This window comes from Paroedura picta, chromosome 12 (assembly GCF_049243985.1).
Source record: "Paroedura picta isolate Pp20150507F chromosome 12, Ppicta_v3.0, whole genome shotgun sequence".
NCBI classification, from domain to species: domain Eukaryota; kingdom Metazoa; phylum Chordata; class Lepidosauria; order Squamata; family Gekkonidae; genus Paroedura; species Paroedura picta.
The window spans coordinates 43,929,996-43,954,273 of NC_135380.1; the positions used below are offsets into that span (position 1 = coordinate 43,929,996).

The window sequence follows — 24,278 nt, forward strand, 5'->3', positions numbered from 1 at the left end:
CAAATAAAGAACAAAGAGAAGAGAAATGCTACATGGAACAGAAAACCTAAGTAGAATTAGCTAGGACCTGAACAGTTGAATGTCTGTACAATTTATATAATAGGTTGTACATTTACATAAACATTTATGGTGTGCAGCTTAAAAGGTTAAAAACATACACAAAGCCCATAGGTCAAAATCATGTGTGTCATGATCTGACACATTTTGACCCATACTGGGTCTTCCTAAGAGGTCTAATGTTTGACACACATCTATTGATAAAATGCAAAAACACTCAAAGCAGCCAGTAAAATAAACAAAATATAAGAACATTTTTTAGGATAACAAAATCAATCAAAATGGATCAGAAGGAAAATGTCTCTTTATCAGATAGTAGTCCCCTTCTTTCAGGCTGCCAAGTAATTCTGATGTGTGCCCATGAAGTCAGGGCATGTGCACTCAACCTTTCAGGTTCTATCCAATTCCAGTTAGGTTTTTTGTTTTCAGACTCCCAAATAAAACAGGAATGTCATGCATTACGATCCTGCCTTGAGAAATAATAAAATGCCCAGCAGCTGTTTACACACTCTGTACTTTGGCATGGAGGGATTCCGTGTTCAGCTCCGAAGATGCCGGGCACAATTGTTGGTGAACTGTCAAAGTCTGAAACTACCAGACCACAGCCCCACAGCCTGGAAAACCTACAATATCCAGTGGACTCTTGCCATGAAAGCCTTTGCCAGTTCATAGTCTGTGTTGGTCCAATTGCAGGATGTATCTGGGCCCTGACTTGGTTGGCCCAGGCTGGACTTTTGTGGACAGATTTTGAAAGCTAAGTAGGGACAGCCCTGGTTAGTGCTTGGATGAGAGACCACCAAGGTTGCTTTGTTGAGCCAGGTGATAACAAACCACCTCTGACTGTCTCTTGTCTTGAAAACCCTACAGCAGGGGTGGCGAAACTGTGACTCTTCAGATGCCCATGGACTACAATTTCTGAAAGGGGCTCATGGGAATTGAAGTCCATGGACATCTGGAGAGCCACAGTTTTGCTACCCCTGCTCTCCCAGGTTGCCATAAGTTGCCTGCAACCTGACAGCAAAACAGAAAAGTCTGTGTGTCTCTTACTTGTGTATTACTCACTCCTGCTCATCAACTACTCTTTTTGACCAGATTTTATCTTGAGTCTCCCAGTATTGTGTGCGGCATTTCCCAGAGCATTTGTAAGTGGCATTCATTGTGGTGTTCGTTAGAAGTAAGGGAAAGGATTTTTTTCTGATGGAGTGTCTGAAGTTGATACATGTTTTGAGTTCTGCCTGCTAAATATACCTGACACACCTTTAAGTCGGATCTGGGCATATGCAGGAAATGGCTCGCTGCTCATTTGTGCAGGTTGGCGATATGAGTTCCTCGTCACTGCTTGTGCTTGGTTTCCAGACCTGGCTTTGAAATGACATGCCCAAAGCATTGCAGTCAGGTATTTTTTTGAAAACCACCAAGCAAGGAGACTCTAATGCTTGCCTTGCAGGGCTGATAAAATACTGGACATCAAAACAGAGCTGTAGAACTTAAGCACTTTTGGTATCCTCCTTTCCGATCCTTAGCCAAATAGTTCCAGCTTGGTGTAGTGATTAAGAGTGATTAAGAGCAGCTAAATCTAAATCTGGAGAGCCGGGCTTGATCCCCTACTCCTCCACATGCAGCCAGCTGAGTGACCTTGGGTGCATTACAGTCCTGTTATAGCTGTTCTCCCTGAGCAGTTCTGTCAGAGTTCTCTCAGCCCCACTTACCTCATGGGTTGTCTGTTGTAGGGAGAGTAAAAGAAGGTGATTGTAAGCTGCTTTGAGACTCCTTCAGGTAGTGAAAACTGGGGTATAAAAAACAACTCTTCTTTGCTGTGGGGTTGTCCATGGAGGCTTGTGTGAGACAGGTTTCATACACGGGTATTTGACTTGAACACCACTGTCAGGTACAAAGGGGTGGATGTGTTTCAGAGGTAGCTGTCACCTTCAAGCAGGGTCAAACACTTTCTCCTTTCAAGTAGTTTCAAGCAAAAAGCTGCGTATGAGATACAGGTGAAAGGCGCTTGTGTGTCCCCTCTGTGCTTGCATAAAGGATAATGTGTTAGAAGCAGCTCTTAGGAAGCAAAGAATCTGTATGACCTTGGGGAATGCTGCCTACATCTGTGCTTCCTCTTGGTCAACTTCTTAATTATAGCGGGAACCTGTTGCTGCTCCTGGTTTGCAAAGTTTTAGTAGAATGCTTCTCCTAACTCAGCCTGAGCTACCTCGCAGGGTTATTGAGAGGATAAAATGGAGGAGAGGAGAAAATAGAAGAAATAAATATTAATCTGTTGCAGATGGTTACCAGAGTTTAAATATGCATAGAAGCTGAGCATACATGGATTAAGAACAAAATAGATTTACTGGATAAGAGAACAAACTGGGAAATGCCAATTGCCACTTGGGGGTCGGGAGATGAATTCCTTCCAGGCCAGACTGACCATGGATTCTGTTGTTTTTTTTTGAGGGGGGGGCATCATCTGGGCATGCAATAGGGGTCACTGTAGGTGGGCAGGTAGTTGTGAATTGGGGGTTGGACTAGATGACCTTGGAGATCCCTTCCAATTCTATGATTCTGTGAGAACAGATTTTGTGTTCTGGCCAGATGCTTTGCTTTATTGTGCAACTCATGCTTCTTTGGTGTGCTCCTTCTGAAGTCACATTTGTTCCATTCTCCTGCACCTCCATTTCCCAGTGTTTTGTTCATTTTGAATTTTTTGTGTTACTTTACAAAGACTGTATTATACTTCCTACCTGATTATGTATATTAAAAAGTTGTGTCCTGCGTATTCCCCCCACAAATAATTAATTAAGACTCTGAACTGCCTGAAGCTCCAAAACAAACCTTTTTGGGACTCTGGGATACAACTTTCCCAATCCAATGAACATTTTCTTCATCAGAATATGTAACAGCCTTCGCTAACTGGCCGCTCTTCCAGCTTAGCACCTGCAAGGAGACAGTGATAGATTTTTGGAGCCCTTTGCTCATTTTCTAAATTAGCTGTAAGAGAAATCTTTTGATGCTAGCAGCAATCCCACATTTATCTGCTTCCCAACTGGCATCTCCTCCTTTCCTTTGGTTTCTTTTGCCAGACAGTTCTGGAGTTCTGTTTCTATTCTGTTTCTGTAGCGTCCAGAGAAATGCAAAGCTTCTCTGCCTCTGTGAGACAGGAGGCCTGCTTTTGCTTATCTTCTGTGTGCCATTTTCTCTCCTCTCCCCCCCACTCCCACGCCAAGCATGTTCTTGGCTATTTGGCTGATGGTTCTTATTAGGGACTGGCTTCAAAGCCTGTTCCTAAGAATGGGCTTGAAAGGTCCCTCTCCCCTGGCCTCCGGCCAGGCAGCTTAAGGTGGCTTTGGGCAGCTGAATCAAGTGGGGTGGGCGGGGGCTGGCCAGCTCATTACCAGGCCTGGAACAGAGCTCCTTAGCAGGCAGTTAGCAGGCCCAGCCTAGTAGGCCAAGAGGCCCTCATTAGCAGGCCCAGCCTAGCAGATGGGAGGCACTGTATAGCAGGCCAAGAGACCCTTGTTAGAAGGCTCTGCTTAGCAGGCCGGGAGGCCCTCGTTGGGAGGCCCTCCACCACCCCCCTTTGCCCAGGGCCCTTTCCCCTTACCTGCTGCTGGCTCTAGGCACTGAGGTGTGTCTGAGAGCAAAGAAGCTAGAGTCCAGGAAGGGAGGGAGGGAGCTGCAGGGGCAGGGCCAATCAGGGTGCAGCCAACTTTACTGGCTTCACCCTGATTGGCCGTATTCCAACTTGGACAGCCAGACATGTTCCACCCCCCAGGCTGTTTCACAAATATATAGAGGATGGATGGATAAGGATGTACTTGGAAAGCATATACTGCAACAAGAAATTCCGGAGTAAATGGAATGACAGGGAGGTGGGATAGCTTTAGGCCTCTTGAATATAGTGCAGATGAAGGAGGGTTGGTGTTTTTTATCCCACTGGGGAATCTCAAAGTGGCTTCCAATCACCTTCCCTTCCTCTCCCTGCAACAGGCATCTTGTGAGGTAGGTGGGGCTGAGGGAGTTCTGAGAGAACTTTGACTGGTCCAAGGTCACCCAGCAGGCTTCATGCGGAAAGAAGCCAGGAATCACAACTCGGTTCTTCAGATTAGAGGCCGCCATTCTTAATCATGACACCAAGTTGGCCCTTGGTATTCTGACTTTTCCTCCTGTCTCCAAAGAGTACAGGGTGGTACTCGCAGAAATCTCATTTTATCCCGACAACTGCTTTGTGAAGCAGTTTAGGCAGAAGGGCAGACTGGGACACCTTTTCAATCCTGATTAGGAATCGGAACCCCCAGGCACTACTCCAGTTCAAGTCCCATTCTCTATCCCTTACTCCGCACTAGGGATGTGCGTTTTGGCCGAACCGAGCTGAAGCGCACACCCCTTCTCCGCACAGGTAACTAATGGTCTGGTTTAGAGATCTCCAACCTCTTTGAGCTACAGGTATCTGTGGAATTCTGACCCAGCATAGCAGGTGCAGCCACAAAATGGCTACTGTGGAAGGTGGAATTCACCACAAAAAGGTTTCTGCAGTTTACCCTCAGTCACACAGTGACGATCCTTCTGCTGAGGTGACAATCTTTCTGCAGCTGCTGCCAAAACAATATTTTTAAAAACCTGCCCAAGCAATCAAATCTCCAGTTCCCAATTAAAAGCTTTGCTGGAACAAAGTCTCACCTGACCCCACCCATGTTCTAAAAAGACTTGGCGGGCACAAGGAAAGGTGTTGGCAGCTGCTGTGGCACCCACAGGCGTCACATGGGAGGCTCCTGGCTTAGCTCCTCACATGGTAGCCACCAGAAGCTGGGCTGTTCAGATACAAACCATATTCCTTACCCACTGAAGGCCTTTACGGCGGAGGAACCACTATCTGTTTGATTTCGATGTGGGGGGAATAGAGAGGAAGATTCAACCACCAGAGTTGCCATCTGCATGTCCTTACAGTAAAGCCCCGTTATCTGTGTAACAAAGCCCTCCTGACTCATTAACTTTAACTTAGCAAATTGCTGCACTCGTGCTTCTTTGGCACATCTGTATATCTCAGTAGACCTCCCTCAGGGATTGGCTGTGGGTAGAGGGACAGTTCTCAACATTGCCCCATTTATGGATACTTAAATGCACAGATTGTGGCCATGCACAGATAGGGCTTATCTTTTTATAAACTGGAGAGAAAAGCAGGGTATCAATGAATATAGTTGAGTATGTGGGGGGGGGAGACAAAAGGTAGGAAGTGTGTAGGAAGAAGAGAAGGAAACAGGGAAAGTTGAGGATGTGGGAATTGCCAAGAGGAAAGAAATAATCTGGGGAGCAGTGTACAGGGGAAAGTGAGGTCCCCCCCCCCAGCCCTGTCAAGTCCTTGCAGGTTTTCCATTGTGCATGAGCCCTGCCCAGCACAGCACAACTGGGCCATGGTTTTCACCAGGGAGAGTGAAGAATGGAAAGCTGGGGAGGGGAGATAAAGGTAGGTTTCTTGTTGGTCAGAAAAAGAGAGAAGGAAGCAGGAAATGGGAAGAAGCTCTGGGGGTTTTCTGAAAATGGGGAAGTATGGGATGGGAACGAGATGCCCCTTGCAAGTTCTTCAGGCTCCTCTGCTTCCGTCTCTTAATTTTTGCTCTCTGAGAGGCAGGGAAAAGGTGGAGTTTTCTAGTAAATCTTGCATTATATGGACTGTTACGATAGGACTTGTCAGTGTTGATAGAGAATTCAGCTTCCTAACAGAAAAAAGCTGAACTCTTTAATAATGCATTACCAGTGAACTTGTCCTTGAAAGTGTTGCATGTTTGCAGCTTATGCAGGAATAATCTTTATGTAATGCTGTAAAAAAAAAGAATGTGCTACAAATCTTGAGATAGTAACACCTTGTTTTAAACAACCTTTCACTCATTTCAAAAGAGGAGTTTTTCCTTCTCCTTTCCAAAATGTCTTTTTTTTTTTGCATTGGGGAAAATTGGGGGGGGGGGGGGCTTTTTTGTTATTTTTCCAGGCCTACACATCTTTGTCTGCTATCTAATATAAAGACAGGTTTATTATCTTACAACAAAGATTGCTGGTGTGTGTTTGTGTATAAGACAGGGGCAGATTCCAGTTCCCTTCTGTAACATTTTGGACCAACCATTCGTCCAAAGAGTTTTTCCTTTTCCATTGTATCATCACAACAACCCTGTGAGGTGGATTAATCTGACAGTAACTGGCCCATGGCTTCCCAATGAGTTTCATGGCTGAAATCACCACCCCTGTTTCCAAATCTTGACCAACATTCTGTTCTCTACTCTGCTTTGGTTTGTTCAGAATCATCAGGTGTCAGTCAAGGGCAAGTTTGGAAAGATTTTTAGGACCTGCTTGTGAAGATGGGAGTGTGCTTAAAGTAGGGATGCCTTGCATTAATCAATTATTTTTATTAACCAGTTAATTTTAAATTTTTGCTAACTTTTTAAATAAAACCAACCTAATTGGAAGAAAATTTTAATTTTCAAGACCATTGGCAATCAGTATGCAAACACTTTTTAGCAGCAGTGTGATAGACCAGTGGTCCCCAACCTCTTTATCACCGGAGGCTGGTCTATGTTTGACAATTTTACTGAGGCCCGGGGGGGGGGGGTAGTCTTTTGCCAAGGGACGTCGCCGCCGCCTGAACCCCTGCTCCACTTGCTTTCCTGCCAGTGCCCCTGACTTCCCACCGCCCGCTGGGGGGGCGCTGCCAGCAGCAGCTGCACAGTGCCACGCCAAGGGGGAGCCCCAGCCATGACGGCCGCCGAAGAGCACCAAGGGTGAGCCGGCAGCAGAGTGGCAGGGCAGCCTCTAAAGTAGCAGCCAGGGAGGAGGACGAGGAGGAGCTGCGGCCCGGTACCGACTGATCCACTGAACAATACCGGTCCCCAGCCCGGGGGCTGGGGACCACTGTGATAGACCTTATCTTTAACCTGCTCCTAGCGGAGCGGATTAAATAATTTGTTAAGGGCCCCGAGGGCGGGCCCTGTCTGTGATGAGGAAGGATGCCGATAGGCCCCTTCCCCCAGACTGACAATCGGAGGGCCCAATCGGCAGGCGCAAAGCCCTCCAATAGTCAGTCCGGTGGCATTTGCTGGCAGGGGCTCATGGGAATTGTAGTCCATAGACATCTGGAGGGCTGCAGTGTGCCCACCCCTGCATTAGAGGATGCATGCAGCACACTGCCTTGAGTGCCTTTGAGAGAAGGCAGGACAAAAAGGTACTAGATGAGGGTGTAGTCTGCACAGGGCTTTTTATCCAGTCCCAGTTCAAATGAATCTCTCCTGTCTACACTGAATTTGATTTGCATTTTGATTTTGGGCTCTTTAAATTTTCCTTCTGCAACAAGCATGATTGATTCGTGGTGATTCTACCTTCCCCCCGTGATATCCTGGAGTTGATATAACCCTCGATATTTGAAAAACTGGCATCAATAAATGTGCAGATTTTTGCTTTTTTGAATTAATTTCCTTCTCCATGCCTTGGAGCAAAGCAATCTTCCCTGATTGGTCAGGGCATCCGTTGAAAGACTTCCTGGTTCCCAGTTGCAAGGCTTGTCTTTTGACTATGCTCCAGAATCCCTGTCTTCACTCAGCAGAGATTTGCCTCTTGTTTTCTCCCCCCCCCCCTTTGCTGTCTCCAATTCTCTCCATCCCCCTCCTTCAAGAAAAGAAAGAAGCTCCTGCTGCACTTGGCTCCCCTCCCCTTCTGAGCTTCCCCAATAGAGTGCAGAACACTTTCTGTTTCAATGGAGGAGGGGAGGGGGATAGAGGAAGACCAGAGTTCAAATCGATCTGAATTCAGCAGGAATAAACAAAGTGCAAAATCAGCCCAGATGTCCTCAACCTTTTTGAGCCTGTGGGCATCTTTGGGCTTGTGACATAATGTGGTGGATGGAGCCAGCCACAAAATGACTTCTGCACATTATCTTTAGTCACATAATGTCGATTCTTGGGGCGGAGGGGGGGGGGGTTGTTCAACTGCTGCCCAAGCAACCTTTCTAAATACCTTCACAGTGAAATGGAAGGCTTGCTGAAGAAAAGCCCCACCCGACCCCGCCCACTTGCTAAAAAGAAGCGGTTGGTGCCATGGTTTACCCGGTAAGTAAGCCAAGGATATGGGCCCTACCTAAAGGTGCCGAACTGGAAATGCCTTCTGTAAGGTGTCATGTGCATCTAAGGCACCAGTGCTACAATAGTGGGGAAAAATTAAGTAGCGATACTTCCAGTCAGCTGTTAAGTCATTGTTTTAAGCAGATGGCCCCAAGGTAATGTGACCTGTGCATCCCACCATAAGAGTATTATGGGCTGGCATTCCTTAATAGATAGATTGTTAGATCCCCTTATACCAAGATATGCAGCAAGGAAGTGGCTATTTCACTGTGACGCTGCTAAAGCTAGGTTAACCATGCCACAGACAAAATGTTCTCATGGTACTGTTTACTTTTAAAAGACTACATCATTGCATGTTCCTTGAATCAACCACAGAAAAGACTATGCTGTGCAAAGAATGTTATAAGCCTCCTGCAGAAGAGACCGTACCTCTGGTTTGGGATGAATTAAAAATGGAACCAAAAAAAATCCTCAACTGGTAACAGTTAGGACCTTCAAAGGTTGAATGCCTGTATTGTTGCTAAAACTATATTGCTTTTATTGCGCATAATTAAAAAAAAACAACAACGATAGGAATTAAAAACATATGTCCAGCCCATAGGCTATTGCAAACCAGTATGCTATGCGCTTCTTCAAAGGTCTGGTTTTAACAACCAGTTCTTAACCAGCAGCCAATAAAAGCTCCAAAGTAAGTGCTGTAAAGTATCAGAGTCAGTTAATGAAAGAAGATGGATAGTTTTCAGTCATTAGCTCTCTTCCAAAGGCTGGCCAAGATTTTCAGTGGTATGTTTCCTTATTAGGGCATGTATTGCAATGAGTGAATCAACCACAGAAAAGGCCATGCTGTGCAAAAAATGTTAAGCCTCCTACAGAAGAAAGCGTGCCTCTGGTTTGGGACGAATTAACCCTGAAGGATGGCTCTGGGGAGTGCAGGTGCACAGTCCCAGTAGGAGAAACACACCTTCCAGAGGGCATGCCTTGACAGGCGGAGAGAAGAGTTGCATTTTAACTGGAAACCACTAGTGCAGGGGTAGTCAAACTGCGTCCCTCCAGATGTCCGTGGACTACAATTCCCAGGAGCCCCTGCCAGCATTCGCTGGCAGGGGCTCCTGGGAATTGTAGTCCACGGACATCTGGAGGGACGCAGTTTGACTACCCCTGCACTAGTCCAAAGCATGCTAAAAACTCATCTGAGTTAAAGGCTCTTGAGGGTCAAGTTCAGCCTTTCTCAGCTTTTTTACTGTTGAGAAACCCCTGAAACATTCTTCAAGCTTCGCGAAACCTCAGAAGTGGCACAGTTGGATGGAATATTGTTCGAAGCAGAGCAGTGTATGCACCCACCTGGAGGCCCCTCTCCACCCCCTCCAAACACATTACTGGCCATTTTGGGAGGAAGGAGCAGGTTGATATGACCAAATATGGTCATATCACCTGATAAATGTTTAACATATTTTTAAAATATATATAAAAATAAAAATTTAACTCCCATCTGTTTAGATTCGTGAGTAGCCGTGTTGGTCTGAAGCAGTACAACAAAACAAAATCAGAGTCCAGTGGCACTTTTAAGACCAACAGAGATTTATTCAAGGAGTGAGCCTTCAAGTCTGAGGAAGAGTGCTCGCCCTCGAAAGCTCACGCCTTGACTAAATCTTTGTTGGCCTTAAAGGTGCCCCTGGACTCTGATTTTGTTTTGTTCTCTCATCTATTTGGGAAACCCTTCCAGGGCTGTCAAGAAAACCCTGGTTGAGAGAGCCTGGTCCAGTTGGTGGGATTGTGCACGCTGGGACCAGAGAAGGGGTGGGGAACTACCTGCTGGGCATTTTATAACCTGTACAAGGGGCCCTGGTCTCTCTTCCATCAGAGGCTGATGCAAACCCTGAATGTGCGGAATAGCTGCTGTGTGAGGCGAGGCTCCACTGCTGAGATTTGCCGCTTCTCTTCTTCTGTGAATCCGCTTTTGAATCCCAGCAGAGAGGTCTCTAGCCCAGCGGCAGCGGCCCTAGAGAAGGGTTTTTTCCACTTGATTTTAATCTCTCTTGTCTTTACCTCCTCTTGCTGAGCTAATGGAAATATAAAAGGAAATAAACAGCTAAGGCTTTGGAGTCAAGTTACTTTATCCCCTTTGCCTATTGTCCTGTAAATTAGTGTGACAGAAGAGGAAGGAATTTTAGGGGGGTTTTTTTGTTTGGTTTGTTTTTTGCTTCGGGTTCTTCATTGTGCTCAACTTTCCCCTGCTTCTCACAAAGCGAGTCTCTGCTTTCCATGGAAGTGTGCACGTTATTCTGTGCCGCCGCCAATGAACCGTGGAATAAAATTCCCACCTACTTGGCTGTTAGGCAAAGAGCAACTCTCAGAATGCATGCAAGCAGTTGCAAATTTTGCAAGATTGCCGTTGTATCAGCCGTTTTGCAACACGTCAGTTGGGCTTCCCAACCCTAAGCAGAATGCTTCTGTCAGTGTGCCATTTAGGGGCCTCCAAAGATTCGACTTTGAGACGTCTAGGATCCTGAACTGCTACGCAATAAAGCTTTTTTTATTCAGAAGTCTTGTTGCTAGGCTGTCAGTTCCTGACAGTAAGTCGAATCTCATCACCTGCCTCCTTGTGCCGAGATTTCAGACCATGAGGAGGATCCCAACAATGGAACCCAACCGAAGGAAGAGCCGATGCAGCCCAAGCCAGATGGTGATGGGAGCGATGGAACGCCAACGCAACCGGATTCGGCTATTTCCCGGGGTGCCTGTCCAAAGTTCGCTTACCCAATTGCTGCACACTCGGGGGTGGCTAAAGCTTTGGACAGCCCAGGGGCAGATTACTACTTGGAGAAGCATGTCACGAATCGAAGGAGACGTTCCAAATATGATGACCCTGTAGACATCGACTGGACGTGGGGACTGCGCTGGGGAATCCCAGACCAAGAGACGGCCACACTCTTGGAGAATCTAGAACTCCGGGAGCGGATGGGCAATTGGCTGGCGATGATGACTACAGCTCCCAACCCCGAGATCTGGAGAGGGGCCCGTTTTTTCCTTGCAGAGATGGGGTGTCCGGTACTGCACCCAGAAGTCCCAGACCAGCCAGTTCCAGGGCCCCGGGAACCTGTTGTGCTGACCAACTGGTGCCGAACCAGCTGCCACAGGACCAGCCTGCTCCCAACCAACGGGGCTCCCAGTGCCCCGTGGAGATCCAGCCGCTCCAGCGCCGGCCCTGGAGGGCGGCAGACAGCGCCATCGCCGTTTTCAAACCCGTTTTTCAGGCATATATTTCAAAGAAATTTTCGGGTCCTGAAAAAAATTGGGCTATTTGGGAGAAAGAGGCGGCTGCAGTAAAATTGGAGGCATTGGCTTGAAGGGTCTGTATTCCCTTTTGAAGTTTGGACAGATCTTAAAAACTTGCAGGCTTTGAAACAGCCCCGATCTCTCTCAGCTAAGCAAATGCGGTGGGCTGAGTTCTTTTCCCGATTCAACTTCACTCTACGCCATTTCCCTGGCAAAATGATTTTTTTGGCCCATGCGCTGTTGCACCTCCCCCAATACAAGTGTAAAAGGGAACCATTGGTGGACATAGTATTCAATCCCTCCCAGTTGGGGTTGATGGCTGTGATGCGCAGTACAGCCAAGGGAGGAGCCCCCACGCCCGGGGGTTGGATTCAGAAGGAAGGACATCACCTCGGATCCCGAGTTTCCCCGCCTCCAGAAATCTCTGCAGCTGAAGGAGGGAGTGTATTGTAAGGGTGAAAAACTTTATGTCCCTGCGGCAGCTAGAAGGGATGTTTTAAAACTTTGCCATGATTCCAAGTCAGCAGGGCATTTTGGGTTTGTGAAAACATTACACCTGGTGCGTAGGCATTATTGGTGGCCTACCCTGTGCACGGATGTGGAGCATTATGTGAAAGGATGCTCGATTTGTCTGGTTGCCAAGCCGGCGGGGGGGGGGGGAACAGAAGGGTCTGTTATAGCCACTGCCGACCCACTCAGCCCCCTGGAAAGAAAATACCATGGACTTTATTACTGGTATTCCTACCAGCCATGAGAAAACAGTGATTTGGGTGGTAGTGAATGCTTTTTCAAAACAAGCCCATTTCATTCCCTGCTCATGGTTGACTGGCATCCAAGCTGGCCTCTCTGTTTGTGGAACACGTGTACAAACTGCATGGTCTTCCGGATTGGTGCCTCTCAGACCACGAAAGCCAGTTCGTTGCCAAGTTCTGGCGGGAGCTTCTGGATTTGTTGGGGGTGGAAGAGGCTTTGACCTCAGGTTATCACCCAGAGACGAATGGCCAAACATTGAGGTGGTGGGAGGTTAATTTGGGAGTAGTTGGGTGTTGGAAAGGAGGAATGTCAGAATCTCTCGATTACTGCCATGATTTATGCTTGACCTGAGTGACTCCATCTTGTATCTGTGTGTCAGTATTTTCTTAACCGTGTAACCCTGAGATGCTTGTGTAGCGAGAGAGCCAGTTTGGTGTAGTGGTTAGGAGTGCGGACTTCTAATCTGGCATGCCGGGTTCGACTCTGCAATCCCCCACATGCAACCAGCTGGGTGACCTTGGGCTCGCCACGGCACTGATAAAACTGTTCTGACCGAGCAGGAATATCAGGGCTCTCTCAGCCTCACGCACCCCACAGGGTTTCTGTTGTGGGGAGAGGAATGGGAAGGCGATTGTAAGCCGCTTTGAGCCCCCTTCGGGTAGGGAAAAGCGGCATATAAGAACCAACTCTTCTTCTTCTCCTTCTCCTTCTTCTTCTTCCTCTCTGTTACATTTCTGCCAGAGTGCTTCGAGCCTCTGGGAACTCAAGTGGGTTTGGGCGGGAGAATTTGTGTGTAGAAGGGGATGCATTTCAACTATTGATCAGATTCGACTTTGAGACGTCTAGGATCCTGAAGTGCTATGCAATAAAGATTTATTTTATTCAGAAGTCTTGTTGCTAGACTGTCAGTTCCTGACAGAAGGAGAAACACATTCCTGTGTTAAGAACAGTCTCTCTCAGACTAGGGGGCCTTTTAGGAAACTTCTGTTGTGTACTTTTATCTCAGTTGGATTCACTGCTATTCCCCACACCACCAGCTAGCAACATGCTTCGTCTTATTGTATTTCTGGCCTTTCCTGTCGATGTCTAAAAATGTAAGCAAGCTGGTAACATGTTGTTTCTGTGATTTGTTTTCCTCCCCACCCCGCCTCTTTCAGGTGAGCCATGATTCCAGTCACAGAGCTACGTTATTTTGCTGACACCCAGCCAGCGTACCGCATCCTGAAGCCATGGTGGGACGTCTTTACGGATTACATCTCTATAGTGATGCTGATGATTGCGGTATTTGGAGGGACATTGCAGGTCACCCAGGACAAAATGATCTGCTTGCCTTGCAAATGGGTTACCAAAGATGCTTGCAACGACTCTTCCCGAGACTGGACGCCTGCAAGCTTAGATTCGAGTTACTATAATTCTTCTGTCGTGCCACCTCTGGACACTGGGCCAACAGGGATCAAATACGACCTCGACAGGCACCAGTATAACTACGTGGATGCCGTGTGCTATGAAAACCGCCTTCACTGGTTTGCCAAGTACTTCCCTTACCTGGTGCTTCTACACACACTTATCTTTCTAGCTTGCAGCAACTTCTGGTTCAAGTTTCCAAGGACCAGCTCCAAGCTGGAGCATTTTGTCTCCATCCTGCTGAAGTGCTTTGATTCGCCTTGGACAACAAGGGCTCTGTCCGAGACTGTGGTGGAGGAGAGCGATCCCAAGCCGGCCTTTGGGAAAATGAATGGATCCATGGACAAGAAATCCTCCACAGTCAGCGAGGATGTGGAAGCCACAGCTCCAATGCTGCAGAGGACGAAATCTCGGATCGAGCAAGGGATTGTGGACCGGACAGAGAATGGAGTTTTGGACAAGAAAGAGGGCGAGCAGGCCAAAGCTCTGTTTGAGAAGGTCAAGAAGTTCCGCACCCACGTGGAAGAAGGTGACATCGTTTATCGCCTCTACATGAGGCAAACCATCATAAAGGTGATAAAATTCATTCTCATCATTTGCTACACCGTCTATTACGTCAATAGCATCACCTTTGACGTTGACTGTAAAGTGGACATAGAGAGCCTGACTGGGTATCGCATGTACCGGTGTGCTCACCCACTGGCTACTCTCTTCAAGATCCTGGCTTCTTTCTACATCAGCCTGGTGATCTTCTATGGCCTGATTTGCATGTACACGCTCTGGTGGATGCTCCGGCGGTCTCTCAAGAAGTACTCCTTCGAGTCCATCCGAGAAGAGAGCAGCTACAGTGACATCCCAGATGTAAAAAATGACTTTGCATTCATGCTGCACCTCATTGACCAGTATGACCCCCTCTATTCCAAGCGCTTTGCGGTCTTCCTCTCAGAGGTCAGCGAGAACAAGTTACGGCAGCTGAACCTCAACAACGAGTGGACCCTGGAAAAACTGCGCCAAAGGATCACCAAGAACTCCCAGGACAAGCTGGAGCTCCATCTCTTTATGCTCAGCGGCATCCCGGACACTGTCTTTGACCTCATTGAGCTGGAAGTCTTAAAGCTGGAGCTGATTCCCGATGTCACCATCCCACCTAGCATCGCCCAGCTCACCAGCCTCAAGGAATTGTGGCTGTACCACACAGCAGCCAAAATAGAGGCCCCAGCCCTTGCCTTCTTAAGGGAGAACTTGAAGTCCTTGCACATCAAATTCACAGACATCAAGGAAATACCCCTGTGGATTTACAGCTTAAAGACGTTAGAGGAGCTCCATCTGACAGGCAACCTGAGTGCGGAAAACAACCGCTATATTGTCATTGATGGCCTTCGAGAACTGAAAAGGCTCAAGGTGCTGCGGCTGAAGAGCAACCTGACCAAGCTGCCCCAGGTGGTGACGGACGTTGGCGTGCACCTTCAGAAGCTCTCCATCAACAATGAGGGCACCAAGCTCATCGTCCTCAATAGTCTCAAGAAGATGGTCAACTTGACGGAGCTGGAGCTCATCCGCTGCGACCTGGAACGGATCCCTCACTCCATCTTCAGCCTCCACAACCTCCAAGAGATTGACCTCAAGGACAATAACCTCAAGACCATAGAAGAGATCATCAGTTTCCAGCACTTGCACCGTCTCACTTGCCTTAAGCTGTGGTACAACCATATCGCCTACATCCCCATGCAGATCGGCAACCTCACCAACCTGGAGCGCCTTTACCTGAACCGCAACAAGATCGAAAAGATTCCCACTCAGCTATTCTATTGCCGGAAGCTTCGATATTTGGATCTCAGCCACAATCTCTTGACTTCCATACCTGCAGACATTGGGCTGCTGCAGAACCTGCAAAATCTGGCTGTGACAGCCAACAGGGTAAGTGAAGAGAAGGAAGTTGTGAGGGTAAGGCACCTTTGTATACCAGAAAGAGATCCTCAGGTGCAGCTGCTTCTAAGAACTTTGGGAACAGGCAGCCATGGCACTGAAGGTGTGGCTTTTCCACATATGATACCTCAGGAAGAAGGTAAATAGATGAAATGGTATTTGGAATGGGGAAGGCATTCTGGTAGTTCTTAATAATTTTCCAGGGGCTAGTTCAGAAGCCTCCTAAACTCAGAAAAGAGGGTAAATGCACAAGCAAGCCATATAGTATCAAAACTCTTATTAGGAGGGAAGGAATCATTAAGACGGATGCAGTTCCAAAACACCACCGTCCCGACTGTGTCTCCCTGCTGGGAGGGATAAGCACAGTGAAAGGAAAGGTGGGGATACAGGGAAGGGTGAACAGGCTTCTGAAATTGATAGCCCGGGTTCTCGGACTGTCACACCACTCAGTTTTGTGTCCTGGTTGCCACTTGAGGTGTACACATCAGGACCCATCAATTCATGAGCTGACACACCTGATGCTAAATGCAGCATCTTTAGCTGAGTCTTGGCAATCTCCGGTCTCATTTTGTAACCTTATCCCTTATGACTGGAGGAAGAAGACTGGGAAGTCTACAGCGAATATATGGGGGGGGGGGGTGTTTGACAACTATGGGAACATTTCAGCTTCTAGAGCAGAATTTGTCTTAGAACACTGAGGTTCTTTGTCACTGAGTGGGGAAAAGTGTGTGGGAGGGGTCGTAACTACGGTTGGGTGCTTCGGCGTCCGAAGCAGCCGTTCGCTCCTGCAGCCAGCTGGCTGCAGCTGGAGCAAATGGCCACTTTGGGCACCAAAGCGCCTAGCCCCAGTCATAGCACTGCTTGGTATGCAAAAAGCCCCTCCCAGGTTTCATCCTGGCATCTCCAGTTGCAAGGAACAAGTGATGGAAAGCACCCAGACCTTGGAGAGCCACTGCCAGGCCAGCGTAGACAGTTGCGCTCTTGATGGATCAAGATCAACACCTTCATGGGTCCATATGCATGTGCTTTTGTGGTGGGGGGAGCTGTGGCCTGAGGACCCAGTGCCACTCCCCCCTCCCACCCACACACACACACAGTCTGGCACTTCTGTTGCCACTGAAGGAAATCTTTGGGGAAGACAAATGCTTTGCAAACCCACAACGCTCCTCTTCCTCTGTTTGATTTCTCCGTCCCCCAGCTGAAGCTTTCTGGTGGGCACCCAGCTTGTCCCCCGCAAACGCTTTGCATCCTGAAGCTTCTGAATTCCTCAGTCATGCACAGTCGCTCCAACAGCATGGCGCTTTGTCATTCGGGATTCACAGGCTTTCGGAGCTGCAGCGTGAAATCGCAGAGTTCTGTGCATCTTTGAGTCTGTTGCTCACATGGTGGGGTGCTTGCATGACTCAAGGGAGACTGGAGCTACAAGCAAGCGTGAGCCCAGCATTATTCTCAGATATTTGCCTAGTGTTGGGTAAATATGCTTTGTGGAGTCTGCCAGGCCTTGTTGTGCACTAAATAACATAGGATTGAATATACAGCAGCTCCACCATGAGGCTGGAGCTGGGCAGATTTTTCCTGACGTGGAATGAAAAGGAATATCAGTGCTGTGGCCGATGGGCCAGGAGTTAATTGGAACCAAAGATTGGACTTGGGAGCTGAATCCCAGTGGTGGGCGCTCTGTCCCGGATGGTTATTGGTGGAGGACGGACTAGCTTTTGATCTTGGGCACTGGGCAGGGGGCTGGAGTAGAGGGCTGATAAGACCCCTGCAAAATACAACCAAATTCCAGCAACATCTAAAAACTAGACAAGGCTCACATGAACTTATAGTGAATTAAATATTGTTATTAAAAAAATTCTAGTCTGCCCTTCCCTGAAGGCTCAGGTTGGGTAGCAACATATATAAAAACAATGATAAAGTAGCAGTAGATATTTTTAAAACATTCTACGTCCAAATTAATTTAAACCACACTCTCATTTCCCAGGCAGGGGGAGGCGGTACCGATATCAAAGATGGTGAAAGCTTGGCTGATGCTTTGGGCAGAGAGGCCTTAGGCCTGGTGAAACATCAGCCTTAGGCCTGGTGAAACAACTCTTGTTTTGTAGGCCTTGCAGAAGTGTCCCAAGTCCTATAGGGCCCTGATCTCTCTAGGAAGAGCGTTCTACCAGAGTGAGGCCAGTTTAACATCCTTGGGGCCAGGAATCTTGAGCAGGTTCTTAAGCTCCTTTGAGTTGTAAGGGAAGAGGTGGTCCTGCAGGTATGAAGTTCCCAGACCATATAGGGCTTTGTAGGTCATAACCAGCATCTTGAACCTGACCTGGTATTCAGTTAGGAGAGCGCAGGTCGAATATGTGCTCTCCACTGGGTCCCAGGAAGAACTCTGGCCTCTGCATTCTGGACCAGTTGAAGTTTCTGGAGCAGTTTTAAGGGCAGACTCTGTTGCAAGGACAAACTAACAAGGCTATTATCCCTTTGCACTTTGTAAAATCAACTCCATGGTTTTGTGTAATGTCAAATACATCCCTGCATCCTCCACTTCCTGCTGCTGGATGTATAGCTGGCTGCACCCCCTAAAATTAATTTCCAGTTTTGCTCATAACAGGACTGCCATGTTTGTCTTTGGTGTCATCCCTGTGTGTTCTGACCAGGGCTAGAGGCAGATCTGAGTAATTGCTGGCTCTTATCTTGTCCAAGGGAGATGCTTGTTGCTTTATCATTGCAGTAGACTTCTGTGTCAAGTGTCTAAGAAATCAGGTTTAGCATGCAGAGGTTTTTCTTTGGGCGGGGTGTGTGTGGAATTGTCATTTTAAGAGGATTACATCTTCTAAACAGAGCTTTTGCTACCCAATTTACCAACAGCTGCTTTTTCTCCCCTCTCCTGTGCTGCTTTGCTTGTTTAACAGCCTGTCCAAACAAGCATCCTGTGCAATTCTGAAATTAGCTTACTATTATGGGATTATTTGGTAGCCTTGATAAATGCATTAACCTGTGGAACTCACTCTCAGAATGACAGGTGGCTTTAAAAAAATTAGACATATTTCATGATGGGTGGTTTTATCCATTACTGTTACCCATGATAGTTAAATTAAACCTCCATGTTCAAAGGCAGCATATCTCTGAATTATAGTAAGGGGGGAGGAGCAGCATGATGAAATGCCCTGGGTCCCTACTTGTGGGCCTCCCAGGTCGGGTAGCCATGCATGGCCTTGTCAATGGAAATGGGATGGGGATAGAAGGGTTACTGCAGCCTTTCTCAACTTTTTTTCACTTGAGAAACCCTTGGAACACTCTTCGGGCTTTGAGAAACCCCAGAAGTGGTAGATCTTGCAGAATATGGTTGGAAAGCACAGTTGTGTACATGCCCACTCAGGGCCCCTCCCCTTCCTACTCATCCAGGCTCACCATTGGCCATTTTTTGGGGGTCAGCATGACCATATATGGTCATATCACCTGATCAATGTTTAATATATGTATATATATAAATTGATTAACTCCCACCCATTTGGGACACATTTCCAAGGCTGTCAAGAAACGTGAGGGTTACACAGAGCCCTGGATGAGAAAGTCCGGGCTACTCTTTGAGAGGGGGCATTAGTGTCCCCAGCATAATGAGGATACTTTTGGCACAGCCTGAAAGTGATGTCATCACACTGGTCAGGATACTCTCGCATTTACATACACTCCGTGTTTAAGCTTTGGGTGAATCCTAGAGCATCCTCTGGCATGCTGACCTCACTTCCAGGTTCTGCAGGATGCAACATCCCAATGCCAGGGACAATGAACGAGTCCCCCATTTCCCTGAAGTGCTCCCTTCCACTGCCCAGCTGAGCTCCTAGCAGGAAGCGAGTGACCCCCCCCCCCCCCCCCGGGCCTCAATAAAATTGTCAAGTGTTGACCGGTCCCAGTGATAAAAAGATTGGGGACAACTGCCTTACATGATTTTCTTCTTCAACATGTCACTAAATCAAATTTGGTAAGGTGGGGTCCTGTTTAGGTTGTTCTTTCTCTCGTTTCTCCACTCTGTTCTTATCCACAAAGTTGTACCTGACTGCTCCAGTTTGGATGAGGAGGCAGGGAGGGCGGTACAAGATCTCACAACAGATCCAAAAGCACAATTCCCCCCACCACCCTTTTTGGAACAAAAAGAGGCTTAATGTCAAGAGGGCGGTTGGTTGCTCTGGAGCACAAAGGCAGATGGGAAAGCTTTTGAAGGCATTTTGCAGTCAAAGAGAAGGTTGCTGTTTCCTCACTGGCAGGGACCCAGTTCCCACAAGAGTAACAGAAGAGGCAGAGCCTCTTTAGCTACTGGGTAGGGTTCCTTTTTGGGGGGTTTCAAAAGACCCTGAACTCTGAGCTTATGGCCTTTGCCTCTTTCCTTTTAGCCTGCGCAAAGAGGATTTATCTACCATTCTAACTGGGAAGCTGAAAGCGAAGTGCCCTTTTCCTCTCCCCCTTCTCCTTGTCCACTGGATCTCCAGCAAAACAGCTAACAGTTTATTCTTCTATTGTTTTACTTTAATTATGTCATCTTCCCAGTGGACCCAGTTACTGAGCCTGGGGCAGATTCAAGTGGGTCGCCGTGTTGGTCTGAAGTAGCACAACAAAATCAGAGTCCAGCGGCACCTTTAAGACCTACAAAGATTTATTCAAGGTGGGGAATCAAACCCAGTTCTAATCTGGAGCTGCTGCGTTTAGCCATTATTCCAAGATGGGGTGTATGCGGGGTAAGACCACTGAATTCGAGGGGACTGATTGGCTGTTTTAGCAAAGAATACCATGTGGCTGTATTTGGATATAGTGGCACAGTTTACTATTTCAACAGAATTAACTTTTTGCTTTATATTCCCACTGTCATGTAGGGAGTTCATAGTCTGAGAAAGAGTGCTTGAACTTGACAGCTCACGCCTTGAATAAATCTTTGTTTGGAAAGCGAGGTCAAGTCCCAGCCAACTTATGTTGGCCCTGGCAGGGTTTTCAAGGCAAGAGACGTTCAGGGGTGGCTTGCCATGGCCTGCCTCTTGCTGGTCTTCCTTGACAGTCCCCCATCCAAATGCCAACTGTGCTTAGCCTGCGAGATCCGACAAGGCTGGGCGAGCCTGAGCCCTCTGTGTCAAGACATGCATAGAATGCGGCCATCCTCCCCCAGCGGGAGCCCAGAAAGCTGGAGTTCACGTGACCATAAGGAAACTACCTTGGTCTATCCTTCCCATACTACTCAGCCTCGCTGAGAGTCTTGAATCTGCCAAGCCCCGCCCCTCACCCAAATTGCCAGTTGCTGGTTGCATCACCGCTCAGCTGCATCATGGTCTTATTGTCAAAACTGCAAAGCTTAATGGAGCACTTGACGTATTTTTAAGGGGCTGTAAAAGGGATAGTATGTTTAACTTCAGCTTGCCAAGGGAGAGATGCATTGCTGTGTCCGTAAAGGTCGGCTGGGAAAACCTCAGGAGTCAGCGGAGGGAGGTTTCTCAGGTCTGGTGCTTCCAACCCAGCCTTCCTCAACTGTTTTACCATTGAGATGCCCCTGGGACATTCTTCAGGCTTTCAGCACCCCAGAAATGGTGCAATTGTGCAGAATATGGTTGGGAAGCAAAGCTGTGGACACACCTACCTTCCCCCCCCCCATGCCCATCTCCAGGCCCATCATTGGCCATGGGGGAGGGAGGTCAACATGACCATCTATGGTCATATCACCCAATAGATGTTTAACAGATTTAAACAATATATAAAAAAATTGATTAAGTCCCATCCATTTGGGAAACCCTTTCACAAAACCCTGGTTGAGAAAGCCTGATATACATAGATGGTTGTTGTTTCACAGGAGCAGTAAGAAGAAGTGTACACATTGGCCTAATCTTGGGTTGGAGCCTGGGAAGGGGAGGGAAGGGGAGGGATGACGGCATTCTCTCCAGGGGGAAACAATCCCTGTCCTCTAGATCAGCTGCAATTCCAGGGGATCTGATGGCTGGGGAATCCAACCGGCATGAATGTATTTAAAAAAATAACTAATTGTCCTTCCTTTCCTTATCCCTTCCTCCAGATTGAGAGCCTCCCACCTGAGCTCTTTCAGTGCCGAAAGCTTCGGACTTTGCACCTGGGGAACAACGTGTTGCAGTCTCTGCCTTCCCGGGTGGGCGAGCTGACGAGCCTGTCCCAGATTGAACTGCGGGGGAACCGCCTGGAGTGCCTGCCCGTAGAGCTGGGCGACTGCCCCTTGCTGAAGCGCAGCGGGCTGGTGGTGGAGGAGGACCTCTTCAATACCTTGCCCCTGGAGGTCAAGGAGAGGCTGTGGAGGGCCGACAAGGAACAAGCCTGAAAGGAAACCGAGGGAAAGACAAACACCCCCCCCCAAGGGGCCACGGGAACTGCAGGCCTTCCTGGGCCCCCTTCCTCCCTCGTGCCCGACACAACAAAAGAAACCTCCCCACTGAAACCGGACTCTGGCCAAGGAGAACTTCAGAAATGGTTGGCTGTGGGGTGGAAATGAGGCTGCCTTTGCTCCCTTGGAATGCAGGATGGGGAGGGGGTCTGAGGTCAAGGGAGTCTCCACAGTGGATGATGTTGTTGCTGCTGAGGAATGGGACTCCTGCAAACACCGACTCCTAGCGAGCATCAAGGAAGAATTGCCTTGAGATCATTAGGGAAGGGAAGGAGGAGTTGTCCTAATCCGGTGTAAGCTGCCTGCTGCCGTGTCATCCTTGCTAGAACTCTGACAAGCATTTTAATGTCTGTTCCAAGGTCAGAACCCCCCCCCCTCCCAGTTTGACATTCAATGTTACACAGCCCCCCTTCCCCCTTACGCACGAACTTAAACGATGCCTCATCCGACGTCTTCTGGAGGAGCTGACAGGAAAACAAGTCTTTGTTTTGTGTGTGTGTTTATTTTTTAAAATTTTGATGCTGGCATCCCACCCACCCCCACTCCAGTATCATGAATTTTACTTCTAGTCACTATATTAAAACCAGGGTTCTTTTTTTAAAAAAGGAAACACGTTCTTAAAAGCTTTCCCTCCCTCGTGTGGTGTTCCAGAAGACGTTTCACCCTTCAAGTCTGTTTCTCTTGATGTATATCCTGCAGATGCAACTGGACAGGATAATTTTATTATTTTATGTAGCAACTCCAGTGTGTTGGCCGGGATGTATTTTCATGGAATCTGAAAATACGAGGGGTGAAGATCTGCAGTATTTAACTAGAGGGGCAGCCTTTTTTTTGGCTGGAAGGCATCTTTTGAAAAGCTTTATTTTTTTAGAATGATTTTAAAAAGTCCTTTCTTTGGGTCTTCTTAGTGAGTATTAAAGGCACGGGGCCGGTTCAGAGCGTCCTTTTGAAATAGGAGCCAAGAGTGTTGGTGGTTCCAACACTCAGAAATGAACGCCGATTCCATCTACGCTACCGTCCCCTTTGTTAAGATGCTTGTGGCATCCTCCAACCGTTTCAGTCCTGTTTTCCCCCTACCCCCCTCTGTGTTGCGCTTTATGATTTCTGTATAGCAGCTGGTCTGTTATTGCTGGCTCACGTGTGGGCAAGTCACTCTTAACTGTCGTTTGTCAGAGCCGTCCCCATGATGAGGGATGGTTGCCGATCCATGGAGGATAGAGCTGAGCTGCTTTCCTCTTAAGTCTTCAGTGTTAAAAGGTATCAAAGGCCCCTTTGCTCCTTGGGCTTACAAGCTTCCGATTGCAGGCATTCCTAGGAAAGTGAGCAAAGCCACCTCGAAACCAGTAGAGCAGGGGTAGTCAAACTGCGACCCTCCAGATGTCCATGGACTACAATTCCCAGGAGCCCCCTGCCAGCGAATGCTGGCAGGGGGCTCCTGGGAATTGTAGTCCATGGACATCTGGAGGGCCGCAGTTTGACTACCCCTGCAGTAGAGTTTGCACTACAGTCTTACCTGCCCAGTGAACTGAAATGACTAACTGCTACCACGCCTGTCCTGAACATAGGGGAAAACCATTGTATACCGTTGTAATTTGTAATCGCTCTATTCCGTTAAAGACTGAGGTCCGGGGAAGCAACTGAGTCTTCCTCGGAGTGAAGCAAGGCTGCCGCAGTCTGTGTTTCGGAAAGCCTTCGGCTATTTGCAAGCTGCCAGAACAGGGTTTCTCTCCGGCTAAAGGAACATGGTATTTTTGTAATGCCCTGTCCCCCATCTGTCCCGTCCCCCCCATTTTAAAACGGTTCTGGCAGTGAAAAAGCAGGGGTGGGGAGAGCTGCTGCTATAGCTTTCCTTTCTTCTGCATTGGATGTACTTGGAGAAAGACACGTGCATACTTAGCAATGCTGAAAACCTCAACCTGAAACAAAGGCTGTGAACTGGGCGCTGGTATTGTCAATGTTTCAATAAAGCTATGTGGAAATCCCAAGCAAAGCTGAGTCCGTTTGTTTAAAATGCACAGAGACGACCTGCAAAATGATGCAGAGCAAACATACATAGTTCAAGCAGAGTCAGGCCTGTGGTACTGTCAGATCTCAGGCAGAGGTTCTGGATTCCTGGAGATGGCAGGCAGTAAAACTAGAGCTTTCTTCATCAAAAACTTTACCACCAGCTGCAGAGGAACCTGTTCAGGGGCCAAAGTGCTGTTCCTTTTTGTTCTTTTCTGTCCCCCTCCATCTTCGTGAAAGAAAGATCTTTAGCTGTCATCATGCTAAACTTCAGTCTGCAGAACGGCCCACCTGATGTTACAGGAGCCAGTCCGCTTTGTATGTGGGTCAGTGGAGCCCTCAAGTATGCCATTCAGTTCTGCAGGGTATTTGGGGAGATGGAAGAC

The 24,278-nt window shown here is 47.9% G+C and overlaps 1 protein-coding gene across 2 annotated transcripts in view; it reads left to right on the top strand.

The window, feature by feature from the left end:
* The window catches only part of LRRC8A (leucine rich repeat containing 8 VRAC subunit A), a 47,871-nt gene extending 23,993 nt beyond the window's left edge, over positions 1–23,878 (top strand). For both annotated transcript variants that reach the window (XM_077305269.1, XM_077305270.1), the window contains exons 3-4: positions 13,337–15,500; positions 21,550–23,878. In XM_077305269.1, coding sequence (XP_077161384.1) covers positions 13,344–15,500; positions 21,550–21,825 — 2,433 coding nt within the window. In that variant the 5' untranslated portion in view covers positions 13,337–13,343 and the 3' untranslated portion in view covers positions 21,826–23,878. The remainder of the gene's footprint in view (positions 1–13,336; positions 15,501–21,549) is intronic.
* The last annotated feature ends 400 nt before the right edge of the window (positions 23,879–24,278 follow it).